The 21,978-nt window shown below is 39.6% G+C and overlaps 1 protein-coding gene across 5 annotated transcripts in view; it reads right to left on the reverse strand.

The window, feature by feature from the left end:
* megf10 (multiple EGF like domains 10) overlaps positions 1 to 21,978 on the reverse strand; it is a 131,790-nt gene that overhangs the window by 34,048 nt on the left and 75,764 nt on the right. For all 5 annotated transcript variants that reach the window (XM_008103103.3, XM_008103104.3, XM_008103102.3 and 2 more), the window contains 5 exons: positions 17,030 to 17,242; positions 10,968 to 11,142; positions 9,618 to 9,738; positions 8,661 to 8,824; positions 7,237 to 7,339 (listed from right to left, as the gene is read on the reverse strand). In XM_008103103.3, coding sequence (XP_008101310.2) covers positions 7,237 to 7,339; positions 8,661 to 8,824; positions 9,618 to 9,738; positions 10,968 to 11,142; positions 17,030 to 17,242 — 776 coding nt within the window. The remainder of the gene's footprint in view (positions 1 to 7,236; positions 7,340 to 8,660; positions 8,825 to 9,617; positions 9,739 to 10,967; positions 11,143 to 17,029; positions 17,243 to 21,978) is intronic.

Below are 21,978 nucleotides of genomic sequence, written 5' to 3' on the forward strand. Positions count from 1 at the left end.
GAATAAATGAGTGCAAAGAAGAGCTCTAATTAATTAAGTTGGCTAATAACTGGATACCACGTTATTTTAAAAACTCTTAAATATATCTGTAGAACACAGAACAACTGCTAAGCTTAGCACTGTGTTTGCAATAATAGCAATGCTAGCCAATGAATGAAATACTAGCACTTAATTTCAGTTCACATATTTATAGGTCCTTGGCAGAATCAAGCATGCAACTCCAACAAGGAAAAACTCTCCATTAAGTGGTTGACTTTTAGCGGTGCTTGTTTAAAAGAATACACATGGGATAAACTGAAACCAGTCTACTGTTGAGCTTAAGCCATCAAGATTATCATTTCAAATGGTACTACAACACCTTTATGACCAAGACACAGATAAATAAGTAGTGCTAATCACATGCCACAACATCTTAATTAGCACACATTGTACTGTTAAATACATGCATTTTATTTTACCCCTCATCTGAGAGTAATTCCATTGTTTAGCCCACCCGAGTTTCCGCATTACATGCAGCATCCTTCTATCTACCTCACCCATGGGTTTTACTGTTTGTGCCTTGCACTTTGGCCCAGCTTGCCTTCATTTTAAACTTTGTACTGTTTTTTACACATTGTTTTTATACCATTGTTGTCATGTTTTGTCTTACTTTGTTATTATATTGGCATTTTACTGGATGCTGTCATGTGCCTTGTTAGTATTTAATGTTGTTTTATTATAACTGTTTGGGCTTGGTCCCATGTTAGCCGCCCAAGTCTCTTCGGGGAGATGGAGGCAGGATATAAAAATAAAGTTATTATTATAATTATTATTATTATGTATTGCACTAAATTGCATAAGAGAGGCAGTGTAATATCTAATAGGTATACTAACAACAAAAATGCAGGTCATTTTTCTGTAACTATGGTTCTTCTAGTAGACATTTGTGCACTCACACTTATGATAGTCTCTGAGCTTGTACAGACCATTTTGCAGAAACTTCTAGATATCTTCAGCTGAAGGCCTGCCTCCCTCATTACATACAACACACATTAAGTACAGTTCTGTTTCAAGCTTCCTCGGATCCCACATCTACCTGAGCAGCGATCAAGCAAAGCACAGAAATAGAGGAGAGACTTGTGGGTTTTGTAAGTGCACAGATGACCACTTGAAGAACAAGTAAACATCCTGCTTTTCATTTCGGTGGCCTCTAAGACTCACACATATTAGAAATTGGCAATGCACACCAGGACAGGGGGTGACTTTGCTCATAATGACTACAGCATAGAACAGTGGTTCTCAACCTATGGGTCCCCAGATGTTTTGGCCTTCAACTCCCAGAAATTCTAACAACTGGTAAACAGGCTAGGATTTCTGGGAGTTGTAGACCAAAACACCTGGGATCCAAAGGTTGAGAACCAGTGGCATAGAAGTAGTAGAGTGACTGGCCCAAACATCAAATCTATACGGTATGTGGCTGTGCCTAACTAGCTGCTTGTCAGCTAGTCTAAATAGGTATGCCAGCCGGAAAAAAAAGAGATGAAGTATAGGAAGGCCTTGTGAAATGAGAATGGAGAGAGGAATGCTCTGGTTTCCTGGAAGTCTGACAAGCGAAGGAACTAATAGCAGCAACTCACTTGCAAATGTACTCCAAGGAAACTTGACAACTTTGCTTGTGAGTAGAATAGTAGACAAAAAATCTAGAGATATTTCTGTACTGTTCTGATTGATAAATATAGAAGGTGAGTGCATGTCTAACATATTCCAAAACAACTGTCATCTACTGACAGGTTTGGGGGAAAGATTCAAATCAAGAGCTGTTTAGACACATAAAGGGAAGAAACCACTTTTGGAAGGAAAATGATATTTGGAAACATAACCACTTTGTCTACGGAGAATTGGAGGAACTGGGTACATCCTAAAAACAGCCAGCTCCCCTCCCCTCCTGGCAGAGCCATAAGGAACATAGTCTTCCACATGATAAGTAACAGAAAACATGCCATTTATGTGGATGTCTCATTAACTGGGATAGCACCAATCACAATTCCTAAGCAGGAGCAGTGGCCATTAAAAAAAGAAAGGTGAGTAAAATCTTAACCAAAGGATGCACAACCCAAGAAGGGAAACCTCAAGGGTAAATGAAGACCAAGAAAGCTGCCATGTAGACTTTTACTGAGGATTTAGAAGTGCCTTGTGACATCAAAGGAGTCAGGAAGTGAAGAATATTATTAATGGAAGCTCAAACAAGTGTACACAAAAGCTGTGAAGAAAGAGGAAGACAACTGAACTCAAGTGGACAATCTACTTCCTGGAAGATTGTCAGCTTGCAGAGAGAAAAAATGTTAATGCCTCTGAAGGGATAGTTTCACCTTACAGAGGTGCAAGTATGTGAAGAGGTTCCTGAGGGTGAAGATAAGACACTTCTTGCAATGTGTTAGGTGAATATTGACTAACCAATGACGTAGGCTGACATCAAGTGTAAGAACCAGACCAGATGGTACTGTCAGATAGATATCGCCAGGTGCTTAGATGCATCTAAATTCTTCGAAAAAGCCAGCAGCAGGCTTTGAATCTTTTCTGACAAGACAATGAGTCATCAGAAGGGACGTCAGGAGACTTGGATTTCTTCTTACAAACTGAAGACTCTTCTCGAGAGCAGTAGAGGCTTCAGATGGAGCCTGCATGGATTTGAATGATACTGATGTCTCTAAGCCAAATATGTCTGCAAGTACAAGGGTTCCCTGATGAGAGAGGGAAGCTTTATCAATACTAATGCAATCCGTATGTACAGGAGATGGTGAAGATGATGGCATCAAAGCATGTGAAGCAAGGCCTGTAGAGGTCATGCATAGAGGCCTGTTTGGATAGTGAGAACAACCATGTTAATGGCTGACTCCCAGAGAATGGCTTTAAGGTGTGAACCAATGTTCCAACAGATCTGGTGGGAAAAAGCTCTACAATGGAACATTTATCCCATAATGTGAGCCTAATGTGAGCAAGCAAAGCACTTAATGTGTCCACCCATCTGGTGGCTCTTCTTTCCATAGGAGACACACTGCTTAATGTATGTGTAGATGTCATTAATCAGAGAAGCATCAGAAAAACAAGCTAAAGAAGAGTAAGAGTAACTAATGCATGAAGTCCCCTACAATGCAGTTATGATGGCAAACATGTGAGCACTGGGGAGATTTGAATTGGAACTATTCTTTGCAGCTGAAGCTGAAGAGATCTTGTTCTAGAAGTTTCACAGGCACCTCTAACATGTTAGTCACAAAGACCATGCAAAAGAATAGACAGTGTACTGGTATACAATAATAGCACCATAAAAGTACAATGTACAGATGTCAGTACTATGAATTCTTACACGTTGCCACATTCGGATATTCAAGGCTGACCATGAACAATATTTTCCGACCTCTTCTCTGTGTGAGATATGTTGAAAACATTTTAATTATCCAGATCATGGGGAAAAGTTACCTGAAAAGTTCCACCAGAACATATGTTTTCACTCCACCATAAAGCTACACCCAGACCAGCCCTCACAAAAAATTGGTCTTTTCAGTACTACTGAGCAAAGACATAATAGACATAGGAAGACTTTATATCCAAAGCCTGATTGCTACATATGTGTCTAGCTTTGACCCTCTCACTCTCATATATACATACACACATTCTAATACTGCACACAGTCTACTTACTTGAAAGCCACTGGACAAAAACAACTATTTAAGGATTTTGCATCAGGAATTTTTCAAATTACATAGCAGATTGACAAAAGAAATTCAGGAATACAATATTTCATGACAAACTTAGAAAAGAAAATAACAAAACATCACTTATCATTGCCTACAGTTCCTGGATGAAACCATTCAATTATATTATCAGTGAGCTAGATGGAACTTTTCTTTCATAGACCTTGGCTAATAGACCTGCACTTGTTTACAGGTAACTTCTGTATGCTTAAACAACTAAGTAAAACAAACAATAGGCCTTTTGACAATAGGCTTTTAACACAAAGATACCACACTGACTCTTCTACAAAATCTTGGTGTCAAATTAGTCCTTGGTACTACTGGAAACACCACTAATTGACCTAACAACATAACTACAAAATCAAGTAACCATGTACTTGTTTGTCAGTCAAGCTTGCTTGCAGGCAAGCAAGGCAATCCTTATCCAAAAAGAATAAATGAACGAACATCAGAATGGCATTAGAAAAAAGAAATGTTCAACAACAAGGGGAAACATTACAGTCTCCCATGATAATATTCCATGGATATGAAAAATTACCACTGTGAAGCAAACTTCAGAGAGAGACTGCTGGATTCACTGGTTCCATTCAAAGGAAATTGGAATGAAGAAATCTTAATTGGCTTACCAAGGCATTAAGTCATTATCAACAGAAATTAAAAACATAATCTTTCAGTATTTTCTGCATTAAATTTCCTTCTAACTTTACTGTCTATAATCCCTACCACAGTGTTACTCAAACTGTGCTCCCCTGGGTGTTTTGGACTTCAGCTCCCAGAAATCCCAGCCAGCTTACCAGCTGTTAGGAATTGTGGGAGCTGAAATCCAAAAGATCTGGGAGAGCACAGTTTGAGAAACTCTGCCCTACCCCAATCACATGTACTATGGTTATATATACAGTGTTTTTTTTCATTTCTTGCCATCTGCTAATTGCCTTTTTAGTTTTCTGATAGGCTTCATGGACATGCAATTCATATCCCATTGTCAAAAAGTCAGTCCCAGACCACCGGAATTCAACAAAGTCTATCGTTACAATCTTTAGTTTGCAAAAGGCTTATGTACAGATTTTTCTGCCTCCACATCAACATATGGAAACATCACTATTAAACAGCCCCTACCGTCTCTCCATTAGCAGCTTGAACTCAATGGGCTTACTGACTTTGTCACTTGTCCTGAAGCATTTGGAGAACTGTTCAGCATTTCACAGGTGCCTATTAAATTTTATAGCAGTGCTATGGGAAGAATCTGTGTGCACTCATAGCTGTTGCTTATGTGCTATTAAAGGAGTCCCACTGAAATCAATGGGATTTCAGTTAATCATGACACCCATGAACCTTTTAAAAAAATTCTAGTGTTACTTAACTTATACCCAAGTACGATTAATTTAGATACTAACCCTATTATATAATAATCTTAATCCCATTGTGTAAGAATACCACTTTATGTTCACACCATTCCTATTACAATTTGAATATTTGAACACATATTCTGTGGAAACATGTGGCAGAAATAGAATATTATGTAGTCCAACTGGGCCAAACTAGTGACAGAAAAGGAATCTCCCCTGGCCCTAAAATCTTCTTCCAGGAAAATATAGAGAAATTACTCCTAAACAATTGTGGAAATCCAGGGTTGCTGTGTGGAACAATCAATCAGGCATTAAGCATCAATATCTCCCAGGGAAAAAGTTGTACCCACAGCTGTAAATTTTGCATCTAGGCAATTGTCATCATCCCAGGTGCATGTCTGTCTCAGTTATTTGTGTTAAGTGCCTGGAAATGTCTATCAGGAAATACAATTTGGTATCCACGTGTGCTGTGGGTCCCCTTGTCTTAAAAGGACCTCCATGAACTAAAGGAGTTTTTCTTATTCCTCTCAATCTGCAAAAATATAATCTCTGTCACCCCTAAATATATTTTTCAGAGTATTGGCCATAAATGAACGGGACACTTGAAAGTGAATACACACACACACACACACACTTTTCATAGCATTGGAAACTCCTCCTTTCCCTCTGTGTGGTTTTTGCTTTTAGCAATCTGTTAATCCAATTGCTTAAGACAAAAGTTCTATAGCATCCACAACTTAAAACTTTGCTTTTTTGAGTAATATTTCTCTATTCTATAATAGATGTGCTATACTATCAGCTAGTTACTATTTTATGAATTTATTTGCCATTTATGAAACTCTGCCACAATATTTAATATTCTTCAATGCAGCTATTATGTATATTTTTAGTCATCTGTATTAAACTAATGTTCTGCTTGGATAGCTGTGGTCATGTCTACACAGCTAAGATAAAGTGCACTCACCACTGTACTGCTGAAGCAGTGTTCGCACTATGGATTCAAAGTAAATCTACAATATTCGGCCATTAAACCACAGCAAAGGACCACCAGATTTACCCCAGAACTTTCTGGAAGCACCAAAGTGCCCCACACTTTCAGAGGTGTGGACAGCTGGATTGTGCTGGATGCTGCTAAATCTACTATCTCACTTCCTGGCAACATTGCATTTCTGGTGATATTATTTCTGACACTGACCCATGTGACAGTTTGAAAAACTCTGCTCTAAAAGATTCTAAACATATTTATTTACTTATGTAACACTCATCCAACTTGCTTTTTATCATTTCATAGGTGTATATTGTTTATTTTGAAAAGCTTGCCAAAACATGTTAAATGGTTATTTTGTGTTCTATACATATCCCTGTAACATCCATGGAGCCCTGGTGGCAAAGTGCATTAAAGCACTGAGCAGGAGACCAAAAGGTCCCAGGTTCAAACCCCGGGAGCGGCCTGAGCGGCCGCTGTTAGCTCCAACTCCTGCCAACCTAGCAGTTCGAAAACATGCCAATGTGAGTAGATCAATAGGTACCGCTCCGGTGGGAAGGTAACTGCACTCCATGCAGTCATGCCGACCACATGACCTTGGAGGTATCTACGGACAATGCCAGCTCTTTGGCTTAGAAATGGAGATGAGCCCCAACCCCCAGAGTCAGACATAACTGGACTTAACGTCAGGGGAAACCTTTACCTTTACTATAACATCCATCTTTCAGCCTTTGGTACCAAATGTCCTGTTAAAGAGGATGTGCCCAGAAGCACATCTACTTTGTTAATCTAGCTGAACTTCTACGTTATGAGGGAAGCCATATCTAATGCAAACTGTATTACTCCATCCAAATTGCTTTTTCTCACTGAAAGTATTATTTCCTGCAAATATAACTTTTACGGGCAAATAGGAGCTAAGTTTTAGAAGGAAGCATTTTCAACAGAAAATTGAAATGGGGCCTGAGATCAAATCAGGACCACATTCTGGATAATAGCCAGCATATTCATTTAAACACATGACTAACATCACTTGTAATGTTCATCATAAATCGTTTGGCTGCCTTCTGAGTATATAAAGGGAATACCTGTTACTTTCTCAATCTGTCATAAGCATGATCTATTTAGAAGAGACGTAAGAGCTGCTCTCTTATTGTCCCCCTGGTTTCAGCTTTACCTGACCATCCTGGGAGGCAGCGACAGTAGCCAGTAGTTGGGTGACAGCCATCTGCATGGCTGCAGTCACAGCGCTCTGCACAGTCCAACCCATATGTGCCATCCTGCCACAGAAGAAGAAATGATAGTGAATATAGTTCTAGGTGCATTAACTCACACATGGATGTCTCACAACTTCCTATTAATAGACTTGACAGAATAAAGAGTAGTCAGCTATAATAACTTAAAATGGTAATTACACATAAGCATAATATATAACCCAGTTGATCTCCCACATCAACAAATACTCACACATCTTAAGGAAACAATCAAAAGGGAGGAACTAATGGGAAGAATTAACTACAAATGCACCATGCATTTAAAAAGCAGAACACAAAATAGTCCTCTGTGTCTTTTCATTACTGAGGACCAAGAGTTGTTTCATTCTTACTGAGGTGGCAATGTGCAAACACGTTAAAGCCTGCGTTAAACCTACCTCCTACCATTTGTCAGCTCTAACTGACAATTCTCATATGTCTGTATGTTTTCCCTAACAGACTAAACAGCAGCTGGGGGAGATTTAGAAAACAGCAGAGATGGCAAAGAGTTAAACCTCTCATGCAGCACCACAGTTATGGACCTATCTCTCACACATCCATCCCCACACTCTCCTCTTTCATACACAGCTGCTTTTAACAGAAATTTTAGGAAACAAGAGATTGGCGGTTAAAATGTCTTGCTATGGGTCTCAATCTTTGGCATGAAGGACTACATTCTGTCAGAAGGAAAAGCACAGACATAATTCACATTCAGAAAAAGCATTCAGTGACCATAGAGAAATATAGCAGGAGGTATTTACATCTGACTTCTACAGCTACTGGGTGGGGGGGGGATACTTGTGAGACAGGGAGGATAAGGAATCTAACTTTCAGTGCTAAAAATGCTGAGTGATATTGGAATCTGAAATACAAAAATGCAATTTATTCTCTACTATTTAACATTCATGCCACTATTTTTATAGCACAGCTTAGGGATTAGTGATTCAATTCTATCACTCATTTCTAACATAGAGCAATATGGCATGTGGCTAAAGAATAGCAGTCTTTGGTTTATTTTCACATAAAGCGAGACAAACAAAAAGAAGCATTTCCTGTTCATGGAATCAGATTTGAGAGGAGATACTTTCAATATATTCTGGTAAAGGCAGTTTGAAAATAATTTATATATATATATATATATATATATATATATATATACATTACTTATTTTACACACTGTAATACTGATATCATACTTAATCTCCACACTGTAGAAGAAGTGAAGCATGTAAAACAAGTCTTACTAAAAAAAACAACAACAACAAAAAGCTTCATAACTCCAGTACCTTCCCCTATTCCTTCTACTATAACCCTTTCACCCACCCTCTAGGGGCCTTTACTTGCTTACTTGACAAGGATGTTCACATTTCTCCCCAGTCCATCCAGGAGCACAGGTACAAGTCCCATCCAGAGTATTGCATGCCCCTCCATTAAGGCATTGGCAGGTTAAATTACAGCCAAGACCCCATGTCCCACTTGGACAGTTTATAGAGCAGTCCACTCCATGCCAACCTGCAGCAATAAAAGCAAAACACATATCTTCAGCACGTAAATACACAATACTTCTGACACCAAACATTTCAGATAAGATATTTAACCTGTATGAATAAGTAGTGCTGAATAGATGCAAATATCTATTATGAATTATTAGTCCTTGTTCCTGAATACTGTCTGGATGACTGAATTGTATACATCATTTACAAGAAAAGAAAGAAAGAAACTACTCTAGCCATTTAAACGAATAAGATATTCAAAACACATATGTTCTAATGAATCTATCTCATGAACAGAATCTTTAACTACAAATGGAAGTGCTTTAGTTTTGGGAAGGTGCATTGTTCAAGCAGACAGATCTGAACTTCAATAACAGATAAATATGCACTTTGTAAATGGAGTACTGGTTACAGTTATCTTACTGTCTTTTCCATTTCCTTATCTGTTACTTTATAATTGCAGGGGTCTCCTAGAATCACAATAAAAATTAGGTTCCACAGCCATTTTGTAATTAAATTGTTCATTTTTTATCCCGTCCTGGCATATTGCTTCAGTATACGATAGAGTAACGAAATCAAAGTGGTTACATAAGTGGAGCTCATATGTCACAAAGAGAGACAGAGAGACTAGTGGAATCTATATCTATTTGAGGGTCATTTTCGCTTACACCTTTGGAAATATTAGGAAAGACCAGAAGCCTTCCATCTTAATTTTATCACTCCCATTCTTACTTTTTTCAATGGCCCATTACAATTTTAAAATAATGTTCCATATGAATTCCATATTACAAGGGGTAAATTATTTATCTTACCTGCTTTACAGGTACAAGAACCATCCGCAGGGGAACAGATGGCCTCGTTTTTGCAGTTGCAAGTGGATGAGCAATTTACTCCATATGTTCCAAGAGGACAAGGAATGGAACAATCTGAACCCTAAAATATGTTTCGGAGAAGATATGCAAAAGTCCAGTGATAAAGAAAGGAGTGCAATTTCATTAAGTCATTTCCTCCCCCTTTCAACAGCAATAATTAAACCCAGTCTTTGAATAATTTCCTATATTAAAATTTCATGCAGAACATATATTAAAGGCTGCTTCATGTGTAACTTTATTTCTGCATGAACATAATCTCTGTGCAGTAAATTATCTGTACCTACAGGCTGTTCAAGCATATTTGTAGCATAAAACCAAGACAAGACCAAAAAAAGAAACAGTACCCGCACCCCCAAAAAAACCCTATACTGCTTGGAGTAATTTACTTATAGAGACAAAAAAGGGCACAATGTAATAAATGCAAAGCCCCTAAAGAACTCTAGATTTTCATTCATTCAGTCTGGAATTAGGCACATACAATACTGATAACTCTGACAGCTTTCTCATATATATATATATATATATATATATATATATATATATATATATATATATATATACACACACACACACACACACATACATATACATACACACATACATACACACACACACACACACACACACAATGAAATGTAATGTTTGAAATCTATTTGATCCATTTCCAGTTCTGAACTTAGACATCTAAAAAAACTGTCTTAAGGGTAACTAAGATATGTTGTTTATTGAAACTGCAGGTTAAAATTTGAATACTGGACATTCAAACACAGACACTGCCTGTTGCTTTTAACAGGATGCATGTTTTAACACACATTTGAATGCTTTTTCTTAAGCCCTTAAGCCAAGACAGCTGATCAGGGGGCTGCTGGAGCACAAGTTCAGCACTGGATAGCATATTTTGATGGCAGCAGGAGGGCACCTGTGAACTTGGTGCCCACATGTGCTTTATTTATAGTGAGTAATATGCAATCTCATCATTTAAATCCTTGGATGATAACTCTATCTACTCCTCCTCAAGCCTTTTCTCCACTCTGGTTAATATTTATACTTCATTAGCAGCTTCCCATTCTTCTCGGTCTCATATATAGGGCAAGGGACTGTATCATAATCATTTATTAAATTCCACAATCTGTAGATTTGAAATTAAAAATCCCTCTTGCCTTGAATTTGTCTGACAGTTTTCACATATGCAGCTCATTTCACCCTTATTAGTTCTCACTAGAAGTAGGTAATTCTGTGTCCAAAGGGTAAAGGTGGAAGTAGCTGGGGATGTGAATCATACCAATTTACCTTAAATCCTGGCGCACAGATGCATTTTCCACTCACACTGTCGCAGTCAGCGCCATTTTGGCAAGTGCAGATCTGTTGACAAGATTCGCCATAGAATCCCGGGGAACATGTCTCATTGCAGTAGAGCCCAGACCAGCCCGACTCGCAGGAGCACTCTCCAGACATGGGGTGACAGCTGCCACAAAGGGATGAAAGGAGTAAAACACTTGGGGCTAAATATGACACCAGCAACTCAAGGCAGCAAAATATTGTTATAGACATATTATAAAAGCATTTAACACAACTTGAAACATGCACACATTGGGCAGTGTGGGAGGGTGCAGACACATGTGTTATAAAATTACCCTGCTTAATAATAGCAGTAATGACAACAGCCATTTCGAGTCACACTCTAGGCCATGGATAGTTTAAAACAGGGCTTCTTAAACTTTTTCTATGACCCCTTTCTGCTGGAGAAATTTTTACATAACCCCAGGTATATAGGTATATAAATAGGTACAAAAATAGCACATTTACTTAAACTACATCAGCAGTTGCAAGGCTTGCTAAACAGGTTGATTTTGCTTTTTGTGGACTACAGCTGAGGCATTTTTGCAGAGTCCACTGTAAGTGCTGCACGTTGTTGCTAACAAATTTGTGTAAACCCTTTACTGTTGCCAAATTTTTCATGGCCCCAACATTCAGCTAAGGGGACCCCATTTGGGGTTAAAGAAGCAGGAGTTTTAAACATCTTTCCCCCCTCAATTTGAGTTGTGATCCAAAACACAATAATTCATAATAAAGTTTCAAATAACTTTAAAACAGTGGGTTGCTGTGAGTTATTTGGGCTTAATGGACATGTTCTAGAAGCATTCTCTCCTGATGCTTCACCCGCATCTATGGCAGGCATCCTCAGAGGTTGTGAGAACCTCACAACCTCTGAGGACGCCTGCTACACATGCAGGTTAAACTTAACATTATTCTTTCACAGGCAACTATTTTCTTCCCCAGGAGCGATGCCAAATCTCTTTTACAGGGGAAAGGTCAGGGACAGCCTTGCAACCTTGAATAATACAGATGGCTGGTCCCTTCCATACCTGGTGACAGTCCAGCTGTCCCTACCTGAAAACAGCAGTCTCATTCAATGGGCAGCCACACAGCTGTTATCTTGTAACAAATGGACACCATCAGCTGCGGTAAGATATATGGGCTCGGAAAGCGGACACAATGGAGTGCTCTGTGGTCCGCTGGCAGACAAAGCACTTAGCTCAACGCTCACCCAAAGGAAGCCCTTAATATCCAGATCAATTATGTTTACAATAGGCAGCCTGTTTAAAGACGGACTCCAATCACTGATTGAAGTAATATTCCCTAAGGCATCACTTGGTGAAAAGAGGGAGGGCTGCATTCAAGTTCAAATACATCGAATGGAAAGAATGCTGCCTTCTTTCATTGATCTAAAAACAACAGCAACCCTCTCTTCAAGACTCCTTGCTCAATAATGTCAATTCAATTTCCTACTGGTTTGTGTCATAAGAGATGTCTGTCATTATTTTATATCACTATTATTAAAATGCAGTCACCCAAAGGACATTGCTTTCTGATTATAAAAAATGTACAAATATTAAAGACTGTTCTCCAATAAATGTCAATTTGTGCAAACCAGGACGAGCAGGGATTTCTCTAACAGATTCTTGTTTCATATTTCTGATATCACATGATTGGGAAGTCATAACTGGATTACAACAATTATCTACTATAATTATTTCATGATTTAAAATATTTTACATTACCTCTCCATTTTTCAAGGCAGTTGTTGTTTTTTCTTTATTTACCTATAACCACTTTTTTTCTAGGATTGGGACCCAAATCAGCTCACCATTTAAAAAGTAATATTGTTCATGATATCATTCAAAATTATATATGATTAAATTATAGAAAATAACAAATACAGCAAAACAAAATTAACAGTGAATGCACTGAAACTCAAAAGCATGGGAAACAACACATGTTTCATCTGGCATATAAAATGACTATTTGGCATCAGATAAACAGAAAAAATGCATACAGCTTTACCCAATCCATACAGAATCATGCTCTCAGTCACGCAATCCTTTTTAAATCTTTTTTTTTTCTGTTTGTGTTTTAAAAATATCTGTTTTTGTGTATCAAATTCTTTCTGACTTAACGGCAACCCATAATTGCCTAAACGGCAATTTGCCTGGCAATATTGGTTGGGGGGTGCCTTTGCCTTCCTCTGAGGGTGAGAGCATGTGACCGCCAGGTGGGTTTCCATGGACAGGTGAGGATTCAAACTCTGGTTTCCAGTAGAGATGTGCACAGTATTTGTCCTATTTCTTTCATTCGTGTTTGCATTTCGTATCACCCATTCAGATGGCACAAAATGGAAAGACCCCCAACGAAACAAAAACTGACTTGAAACCAAAGGCAGGCGGGAGCCGGTATTGGCTCCAAGCCTGCCTTTCAGATCAATCAGCTGTAGGCCCTGCAAGGCCCAGGTATGTAGGCTGAAAGCCTGCACCCATTCACCCAAAGCTCCCGGGCAAGGAGCAATCCCTATTCGGCAATCGGCTGGGCCACAGCCAATTGCTGAGTAAGGATTGCTCCTTACTCAGCAATTGGCTGTAGGCACTGTGAGGCCCTGCTAGGAATGGCCCAAAGCCTGCACCCATAGGCCTGGGTGCCCGGGCCTATGGGTACAGGCTTTGGGCCTACGTGCACAGGCCTGGCAGGGAGGGAGGTTGGAGGTGGCTGGGTTGTCCTGCACCTCCCCATCTCTTTGCCCAGCTCCTTACTGGGCATTTGAGTGATGCTGGATGGTGATGTGGCCTTGGCTAGTGCCCCCCCCCAAAAAAAAACAACAAAAAAAACAAATGTCTGACCACCCAATTTCGGGAGGTCAGACAAAAACGGGTCAGGGCCTTGATGAAAGCCAGGACACGAAACAGATAATTTTTGCATAGATTGCTTAACTGGCCATTCCCAAGTAATAAAGGTACTCAGTATTTTAAAACCCTTTTCAGTGGAAATAACTAAACCCAGGTTTGAGTCCCAACTAGAATAAATCCAGTTAATTAAAGGGAACTTAGTAAATTAGTACTTATGTAAACTGCATTAAGTCTGTGGATCTAAATAGTAGAGATGTGCATTCAGTACTTACCTTGTTCCATTTCGTGTCCCGGATTTCATCGAGACACTGATCCGTTTTCGTCTGACCTCACAAAATCGGGAGGTCAGACATTTGTTTTGTTTTTGTTTTGTTTGGGTTTTTTTTCGGAGGGGGAGAAGGCGCTGGCAAGGGCACAGCGCCAGCCACCACCGCGCAAACACCTGATAAGAGGCTGGGCAAAGGGAGAGGAGGGCGAGGCACAGGATGACCCAGCTACCCCCAATCTTCCACTCCCACCAGGCCTGTGCACATAGGTAGAAAGCCTGTACCCATAGGCCCTGGCATACAGGCCTATGGATGCAGGCTTCAGGCCATGCCTAGCCGTGCCTTGCGGGGCCAATTGCCTATTGCAGATCAGCAATCAGCAGTAGGCCGTGTGAGGCTCAGATACATAGGTTCAAAGCCTGCACCCAAAGGCCCAAAAGCTTTGGGCCTACAGGTGCAGGCTTTGGGCCTATGCACCTGGCACTGTGGAGCCTACAGCAAATCGATCTGAAAGGCAAGCTTGGAGCTGATACTGGTTCCTGTCTGCCTTTCATTTCATTGGGGGTCTTTCCGTTTTGTGCCATCCAAATGGACAGTATGAAACGGAAACACGGAAGAAACAAATAGGACATCTCTACTAAATAGTTTGGATTACCAGTTGGAATTACGTTGTACTCATTGAGAGATCTTAGGGAAAGGAGGAAGGACTTTATCAATATATAAACTTTAGCTGGTAGGAGAATGCATAACTAACATAGTAGCAGAAGACAGATGTGAATGTATTCTGGTTGTAGGAATTAATACATTTTAGATATGTCCAGTCATGTCTTGTTTTGTTTTTCTTCTGTGCTATGAACTAAATAGTTTGCTTTTCTGAAATTGTAAAAATGAACAACAGATGCTCCTACGCCTACATTGTGGCTAAGTCGGGGCAATTTGTCACAGAGAGGAGGAAATGTCAAAAACATATTCAAAGATAGTCATATGCTTCTGTTTACATCTGAACATTTGTAGTTTGACTTGTTCACAAGCTGTCTTCCTGGCATATAAATGAAGGAACAGCTGTGTTGAACATGAATCAAGCATAATCCTTTGAATACCAGAAATGCTATATGGGACTGTGCCATATATTCTTGTCAAAGCAAAATGTTTACAATCATTATAATTCACTTTCTGGGATCTTAACTAATCATAACATCTATATACACATTTTAACTGAAAGAAGGTGCAGAGGATTTGATAGATCATTACAACCTAAAGCCACTGCTTTTTGTTTTACTGAATGCCCAAAATATTTTTCAACCATATCACAAGTGAATACACATATGAACAAGCTTGCTAATGAAATAAGTAAAGCATATATAGTTGTCTCCCAGACAGTTACTGCTCAGACAAAGCAATTACAACTTTTAAATATAAAATCTTTGCTGTTAATGATCATACAGAATGACAGAGATATTTCTATTAAAGGTTTTCTATTAATCAGTCTCGTAACAGAATTTAAAGTCTAAGTAGAAGAACAAAGCCTGATAAAAATGAATTATTGCTCTATTTAAGAATAAAAAACAGTCTGGATATTTGCCATAGCAATCTCACACAAAATGTTTCTACAAAGGGGCGGGCAAAGTATGCCCTCAAACTATTTCTGTGGCCCTGGGGAATCAAAAATAGTGACTGCTTTGTCCAAAACAATCTCTAGGGGCATTTACACCATATTTGGAGGCCCTATACCCCTTTCAGAGGGGAAACATTTTTTTGCAAAATTTTCCCCAAAAATATATCATCATCATCATCCTATCAGAGAGTTTTCACCACATTTCAGACATGCCTCCAAAAGAGATCTTTTGACACAACTAGTGAAATGGAAATTATTTCCGTTCAATTGCTGTTGTTAAAAAAAAGGCTCTCCTGAATCTGCTATGGCCCAGGGAGGTCCCCAAACATACTGGAAATGCCCCCAGTTTTCCCAGAGTGCGTCTGAGAACAAGCTATTTTGTTTTGTTTTGTTTCTTTTTTGGTAGAAGCAAATGTGATGAGGGTACAGCTTTCTATGTTCTCCAGGAGGGCTATGTTGGCCTCCTATCAAACCACCGTTGTCCATTCCTGTTCTATAATACTATATTTCACATATTCACTTCAATACAATAGACTTGGGTATTGTGTGGTTTCCAGGCTGTATGGCAGTATTCCAGCAGCATTTTCTCCTCTGAAGAGCCTCTTCTACACTGCCATATAAAACAGATTATCAAAGCAGATAATCCACATTATCTGATTTGAACTGGATTATACGAGTCTACACTGTCATATAATCCAGTTCAAAGCAGATAATCTGGATTATATATGACAGTGTAGATCCAGCTACAGATGCAGGCAAAACATCAGCAGAAAATGCGGCTAGAACACGGTCATACAGGCCAGAAACCACCAAACACCCCAGTGATTCCAGGCATGAAAGCCTTCGACATGAGTACCCTGTTGCATGAGTACACAGGCTTCTTCACCCAAAGTAATGTTTTTACTTTTTTAAAAAATACCCATAGTCTTAATTCTCTAAAAAAAAAATACTCTGAAACCATTTCATTTATTCCCAATTCTATCCTGAATAAACCACTTTTCTCATTTTATTTATTTTTCTATTACCCGTAACAGATAAAACTGCTCTTAATGGAGTGCAAAACCACTGATGTTAAGGAAAGATTTCCACTATCCTTTGCTAAACCTAAATTTTTGGACCATCTTCCGCTATTAAGAATGCATTATAAAAGCAATATGTTTTCTGGTAACAGCACATATAACCGGAACCTATGTCCTTCTCACTCATAGGAAATTGCTATTACAACTACTATTCTCCATATCTATGGATTCTATTAACATATCTATGAACTACAACAAGAATGTCAAATTGTACCTGTGTGTGTTTGGCAAATGACAGGGGCATTTCTTGTCACATTTGATTCCATAGATGCCTTCTGTACACAGTCTTGTTTCACAATGTTCTCCAGTATATCCTGGCTCACAAAGACAGGCACCACTTATGTGGTAGCACTTTCCACCATTCCTGCATTGGCATGTTTCTGCACATTGTACTCCAAAGGTTCCCACTGCACATTCATCTTGGCATCTGTTGAGAAGGTGAGGAAGCAGAAGAGATATACTTACTGTTTATTAAAGAACTTTGAAATCCAATTTAATTAAAATCTCCATCATCAATTCATTCCACAGAGTCTTGCTTTCAAGTGCTTCTGAAATATTCAAGTATTTATGGGGCTCTGATGGACTAACCCTATTGCTACAACCATTGAATTCTAATGTTCCTTTCTCTATTACCACTATTCATTGACATTTCTTGATCTCTTCAGCAAACATATGCACTAAATCTAAACTGCTGATATCTCTGGACTAGAACACTATCATAACTGTGGTAAATATAATGTTAAGTTGTAGAGCTAAGATCACTGAAATTACTTCTTTTAGTTGTTGTTATGATGCAGAAAATTGGAAGGCTGAAAATGACTGGCCTTACTTTACTCCATGAAAGAGGAAAGACATAGTTAATGTCAAGCTAATAGAGCTCAAATTAAGTCCTTTAACCAAACTTATAGTGTGACTCACATCATATGAACTGCTCTGAATTTGATAAAGGATTAAACCACTGCTCTCGTGAAGTCTAAACCCTATGCATTGATTTGGGAGAGCTACCAGTTTTGCCACCTCTTCCATCAAAGTGGGCTACAAACCCCATTAAAATCACAATGAATCAAAAGTGGAAGCCTTAAAATATGCCAGTTAAAACATAATAAGCAATCATAAAACTATTCAAAGAAATTTTTATGAAACAAAGTTTGAAGAAGCCAAGAAAATGATTTCTAGAAGCACAAGATATCAATCCTTGACCTCATAAGATGTTTTATCCTGGCAATCCATAGAGGGATACTTTAGAAGCCAATCACATTCTGCAAATATCATGGAAAGCCAAAAAGACAAATAAATGGGTCCCAAAGTAAATCAAGCCTAAACTTTTCCTCAAAGTGACAAAAATGAGACTGTTGTACTTTAGAAATATCATAAGAAGGCATGACTAACTAGAAAAGACAATGCTTGCTTGGTAAGGTAGAAGGTATAGGAAAAGAAGACGCCCACATTGCAGTTGGACAGATCCAATAAAAACGCTGGAATGACTTAAGTGTTCCCATTTATAAGGTCACCATACATCAAAGTCAACTTAACCACAATTAACAACAAAGACAGCCCTTCCTGTAGTTAAACAGAGGAAAGCTTCTCAACTTGGGAGCCTTGTGACTTAAAGGTTGGGTTGCTGACCTGCAAGCTGCCAGGTTCGAATCCCACCCGGGGAAGAGTGTGGATGAGCTCCCTCTTTCAGCTCCAGCTCCATGCGGGGACATGAGAGAAGCCTCCCACAAGGATGGTAAAACATCAAAACATCCGGGCGTCCCCTGGGCAACGTCCTTGGAGACGGCCAATTCTCTCACTCCAGAAGCAACTCCGGTTGCTCCTGACATGGAAAAAAAAAAACTTGGGAGACTTTCTAGAGTAGATATCATAACTACTGCATGAATTAGAATGGAGTGACACCAGCCCCACTGCAAGCTTCAAAACACTTATTATTGAGGTCAGTGATTCTATGAAATAATGTTATGCACAAGGAAAGAAAGTAAAATACTTCATTCACCAAGTGAAACAAAAAAGATCTGTAGTGTAGTCATGGCCTAGTATCTGTATCAGCCATTTAATTTGTATTTCTGTTTCATTCTGTTCATTTGGATGGCACAATACGAAAGACCCCCTTCCAGTACAAAAATAACAGTGAAACGGAAAAGAAAGTAGCACAGAGGCAGCTTGGTCCCCTGCTTTTTGGGCCAGAGAGTGTGTGTGAGTCCTTGGAAAGAGAATGTACGTGTGGCATGTAGGCCCAAAGTGTGTGGGCCTGGCAGGGCTTGTAGCCAAGCGCAGCGTAAGCTCCTTACCCGGCGCCCGGCTGCAGGCCCTGGCAGGCCCACACGCTTTAGGCCTACATGCCACATGTGCAGTCTCTTTGAAAAGAGGGTGTGTGTGTGGCATGTAAGCCCAAAGTATGCAGGCCTGCCGGGGCCTTTCTGGGCCTGCACGGTTGCCAAGTAAGGCTGCCAGCAAATGCGATGGAGGATAAGCCCCGGCAGCTGGCAAGACGCCAGCCCGTGCCAAGGATCTCCAATGAAGAGACCACAGGAGCAGTGGCACAAGGTAGGTTTCCCAATTGAAGGGGAAATCAACAGCAGCCCTAAAACTAAGGGAAGGGGAACATCTGTATAGGATCGCCCATCCATTACCGCCAATGGAAAGAAAAAAAATCATTTTTTCAGATGTGGGATGAAGAAGCTCATTCAGAAAGATGCCTGTTTTTGGAAGTGGCACTCGAAAACAAAAACGGGGCCATATGAATGAAACAAACAGAAATGGATAGCAATCCTATACAAATGCACGAAGCTACTGTATTGTATCAAACACAAATAATCAAAAAAAGAAAGAAAACAAATTTCTCCAAAAAAAACCCTAATTATATACAAAGAGACATACTAAGATGTTGTTGGTCTATTTAAATTTATTTATTTATTTATATTCTGCCCTTTTCACCCCGAAGGGGACTCAGGGCAGATGACATTATATACATATAGGGAAAACATTCAATGCCCATATACATATAGAACCGAGACAGAGACAGACGAAGAGGCAATTTAACCTTCTCCTGAGGGGATATTCGATTCTGGCCACAGGGGGAGCAGCTGCTTCATCATCCACTGTGACGGCATTTCGTCATTCCAACATTGTAAATTAGTTAAATTTGCCTCCCCACTTTATAAGTGGTACCTTATTTCCTACTTGATAGATGGAACTATCTTTTGGGTTGCTAGGTCAGCAACGAGCAGGGGCTATTTTTTATTTTTTAATTGACGGGTGCTCACCCCGCCACGGGCTGGCCTCGAACTCATGACTTCATGGTCAGAGTGATTTATTGCAGCAGGCTGCTCACCAGCCTGTGCCACAGCCCAGCCCCAGTTATTGTGATGCCTCATGGGCCTTGTAGTCCTGTTCCTAATGCCATCGAGGCTGATGAAGACGAAAACATGGGGTTTTCGCCGGTTCAACAAGAGCCGGAGTCTTTTCACCTGCCGGATATTGATGTTTGTACCCAAGAATTCAGTAAAACAGACCTTGGACATTCCTCGCCTCCGTTCCCTAGGAGAGAATCCTATTGTGCTGACAGAGGAGTCAGGGAACAGAATTGCAGGTGTTTACGGATTGTTGCCAAACAACAGGCTGATTAAACCTGCTTCCCTTGGGAAATTCTAAGGAGTCTTGCATCTGGACAAAGTTGGGTTTCGCTTCCCGTTCTCTAGGGAAAGAGGCTGTTGGCGGTAAAGCGAGACCCAATATAGGTGCCTGACGCGGGAGAATCTTTGCGGAGTCAACAGAGCTGCTTCAGGAGGGAGATCGTGTGTGGACTTCGTAACCCCAGTTCCTTGCTTCCCGGATCAAGAATTCAAGTACTGCCTTGCCTTGCTGTTAACCACGGACCTTGTTCCAAGATTCACTGTTTGCCTTGTTTCTTGTCACTGACCTTGTTCCAAGATTCACTGTTTGCCTTGTTTCTAGCCACGGACCTTGTTAAAGAACAAAGACTATTTCCAGCCTTGTTGTCAAGCTTCCTTGGACTCCTAAGACTCTGGCATTTCCCCACACTATTGCTTGGCAATAGTGTGCGTTGCGGTATTGGATTTAAACTTTGAACTCTAATATCATTTATTGGACATTGCATTTTTGGACTAATTTTGACCTCAATTGAAGGGTCTGCTTCTGAACTATATTCTTCACTTGTTTTTATTACTTTTATACATTTCCTTAATAAAGATATTAGATAGAGATTGGCCTCCGTGTATGGTTCTTGGTGCCCTGCTGCCAGGGGTCTGACAGTTATTTAAATTAACACTTAAGCTTTTAAAAACAATTCATATTAAGTTATCAGGACTGAAGAATCCCCAACAGTCAAATACACAAAAATGCAAGAAAATTGTGATTATATTCCAACACTATTTCAGCTTCATCTCCACTCCACATTCATCCTTCCCACTCTTGGTATTTCATATCTGGGAAAACTTTGCTATGTATGAGTGTTAAAGCATATGCTTTATATGCCTAAGACCCCAGTTTCAATCCCTGATTTCCAGTCAAAACTGAAAATATCCAAAAATTTCTTTTAAAAAAACCCCACTGGCATTGGCTGTACACTATCAAGACTAGTGAGGTGCAGAGGAAGAGGGATGGAAATCTCTCCATGCTCTCCAACAGCAAATACTTAGTAAGAGGCTGCATGTCATAGCACATTCTGAAGGGGGCTATGATAATTAAAGGAGAAAAGCAGGGAGGGAGCAAAGTGGCCCTGCGTGAATCTTCACTGCTTGACATTACTAATGAGGGCACTCTCCAAGAAGAAACACATAGTTTTGACTGATGTATGAATTTCACATTTTTGAAGAATGGGTGATGAATAACAGGAATAGAAAGCAGAATTAAGATTTAGATCAGTACAATTCAGAGCCTAAATGTTCTATTCAAATATAATTTATGATACAGGTGAACAAAACCAAAATAATAAAGGTCCTCACTGAAGTATGAACATAATATTGATACATAAATGTAATTGTATCATGATTCCTAACCATATTGTTCTCCCAATGGGTGCCATAGAATCTGTTGTGGGTTAAGAAATGAGACATCTGTTAACAGAAATGCCTTTATTTTAGCATCATGCGAACAATGCATACACTCACATAATGTGATATTTCCTGTGGCAGTCTGAAA

This window comes from Anolis carolinensis, chromosome 2 (assembly GCF_035594765.1).
Source record: "Anolis carolinensis isolate JA03-04 chromosome 2, rAnoCar3.1.pri, whole genome shotgun sequence".
Lineage (NCBI taxonomy): Eukaryota > Metazoa > Chordata > Lepidosauria > Squamata > Dactyloidae > Anolis > Anolis carolinensis.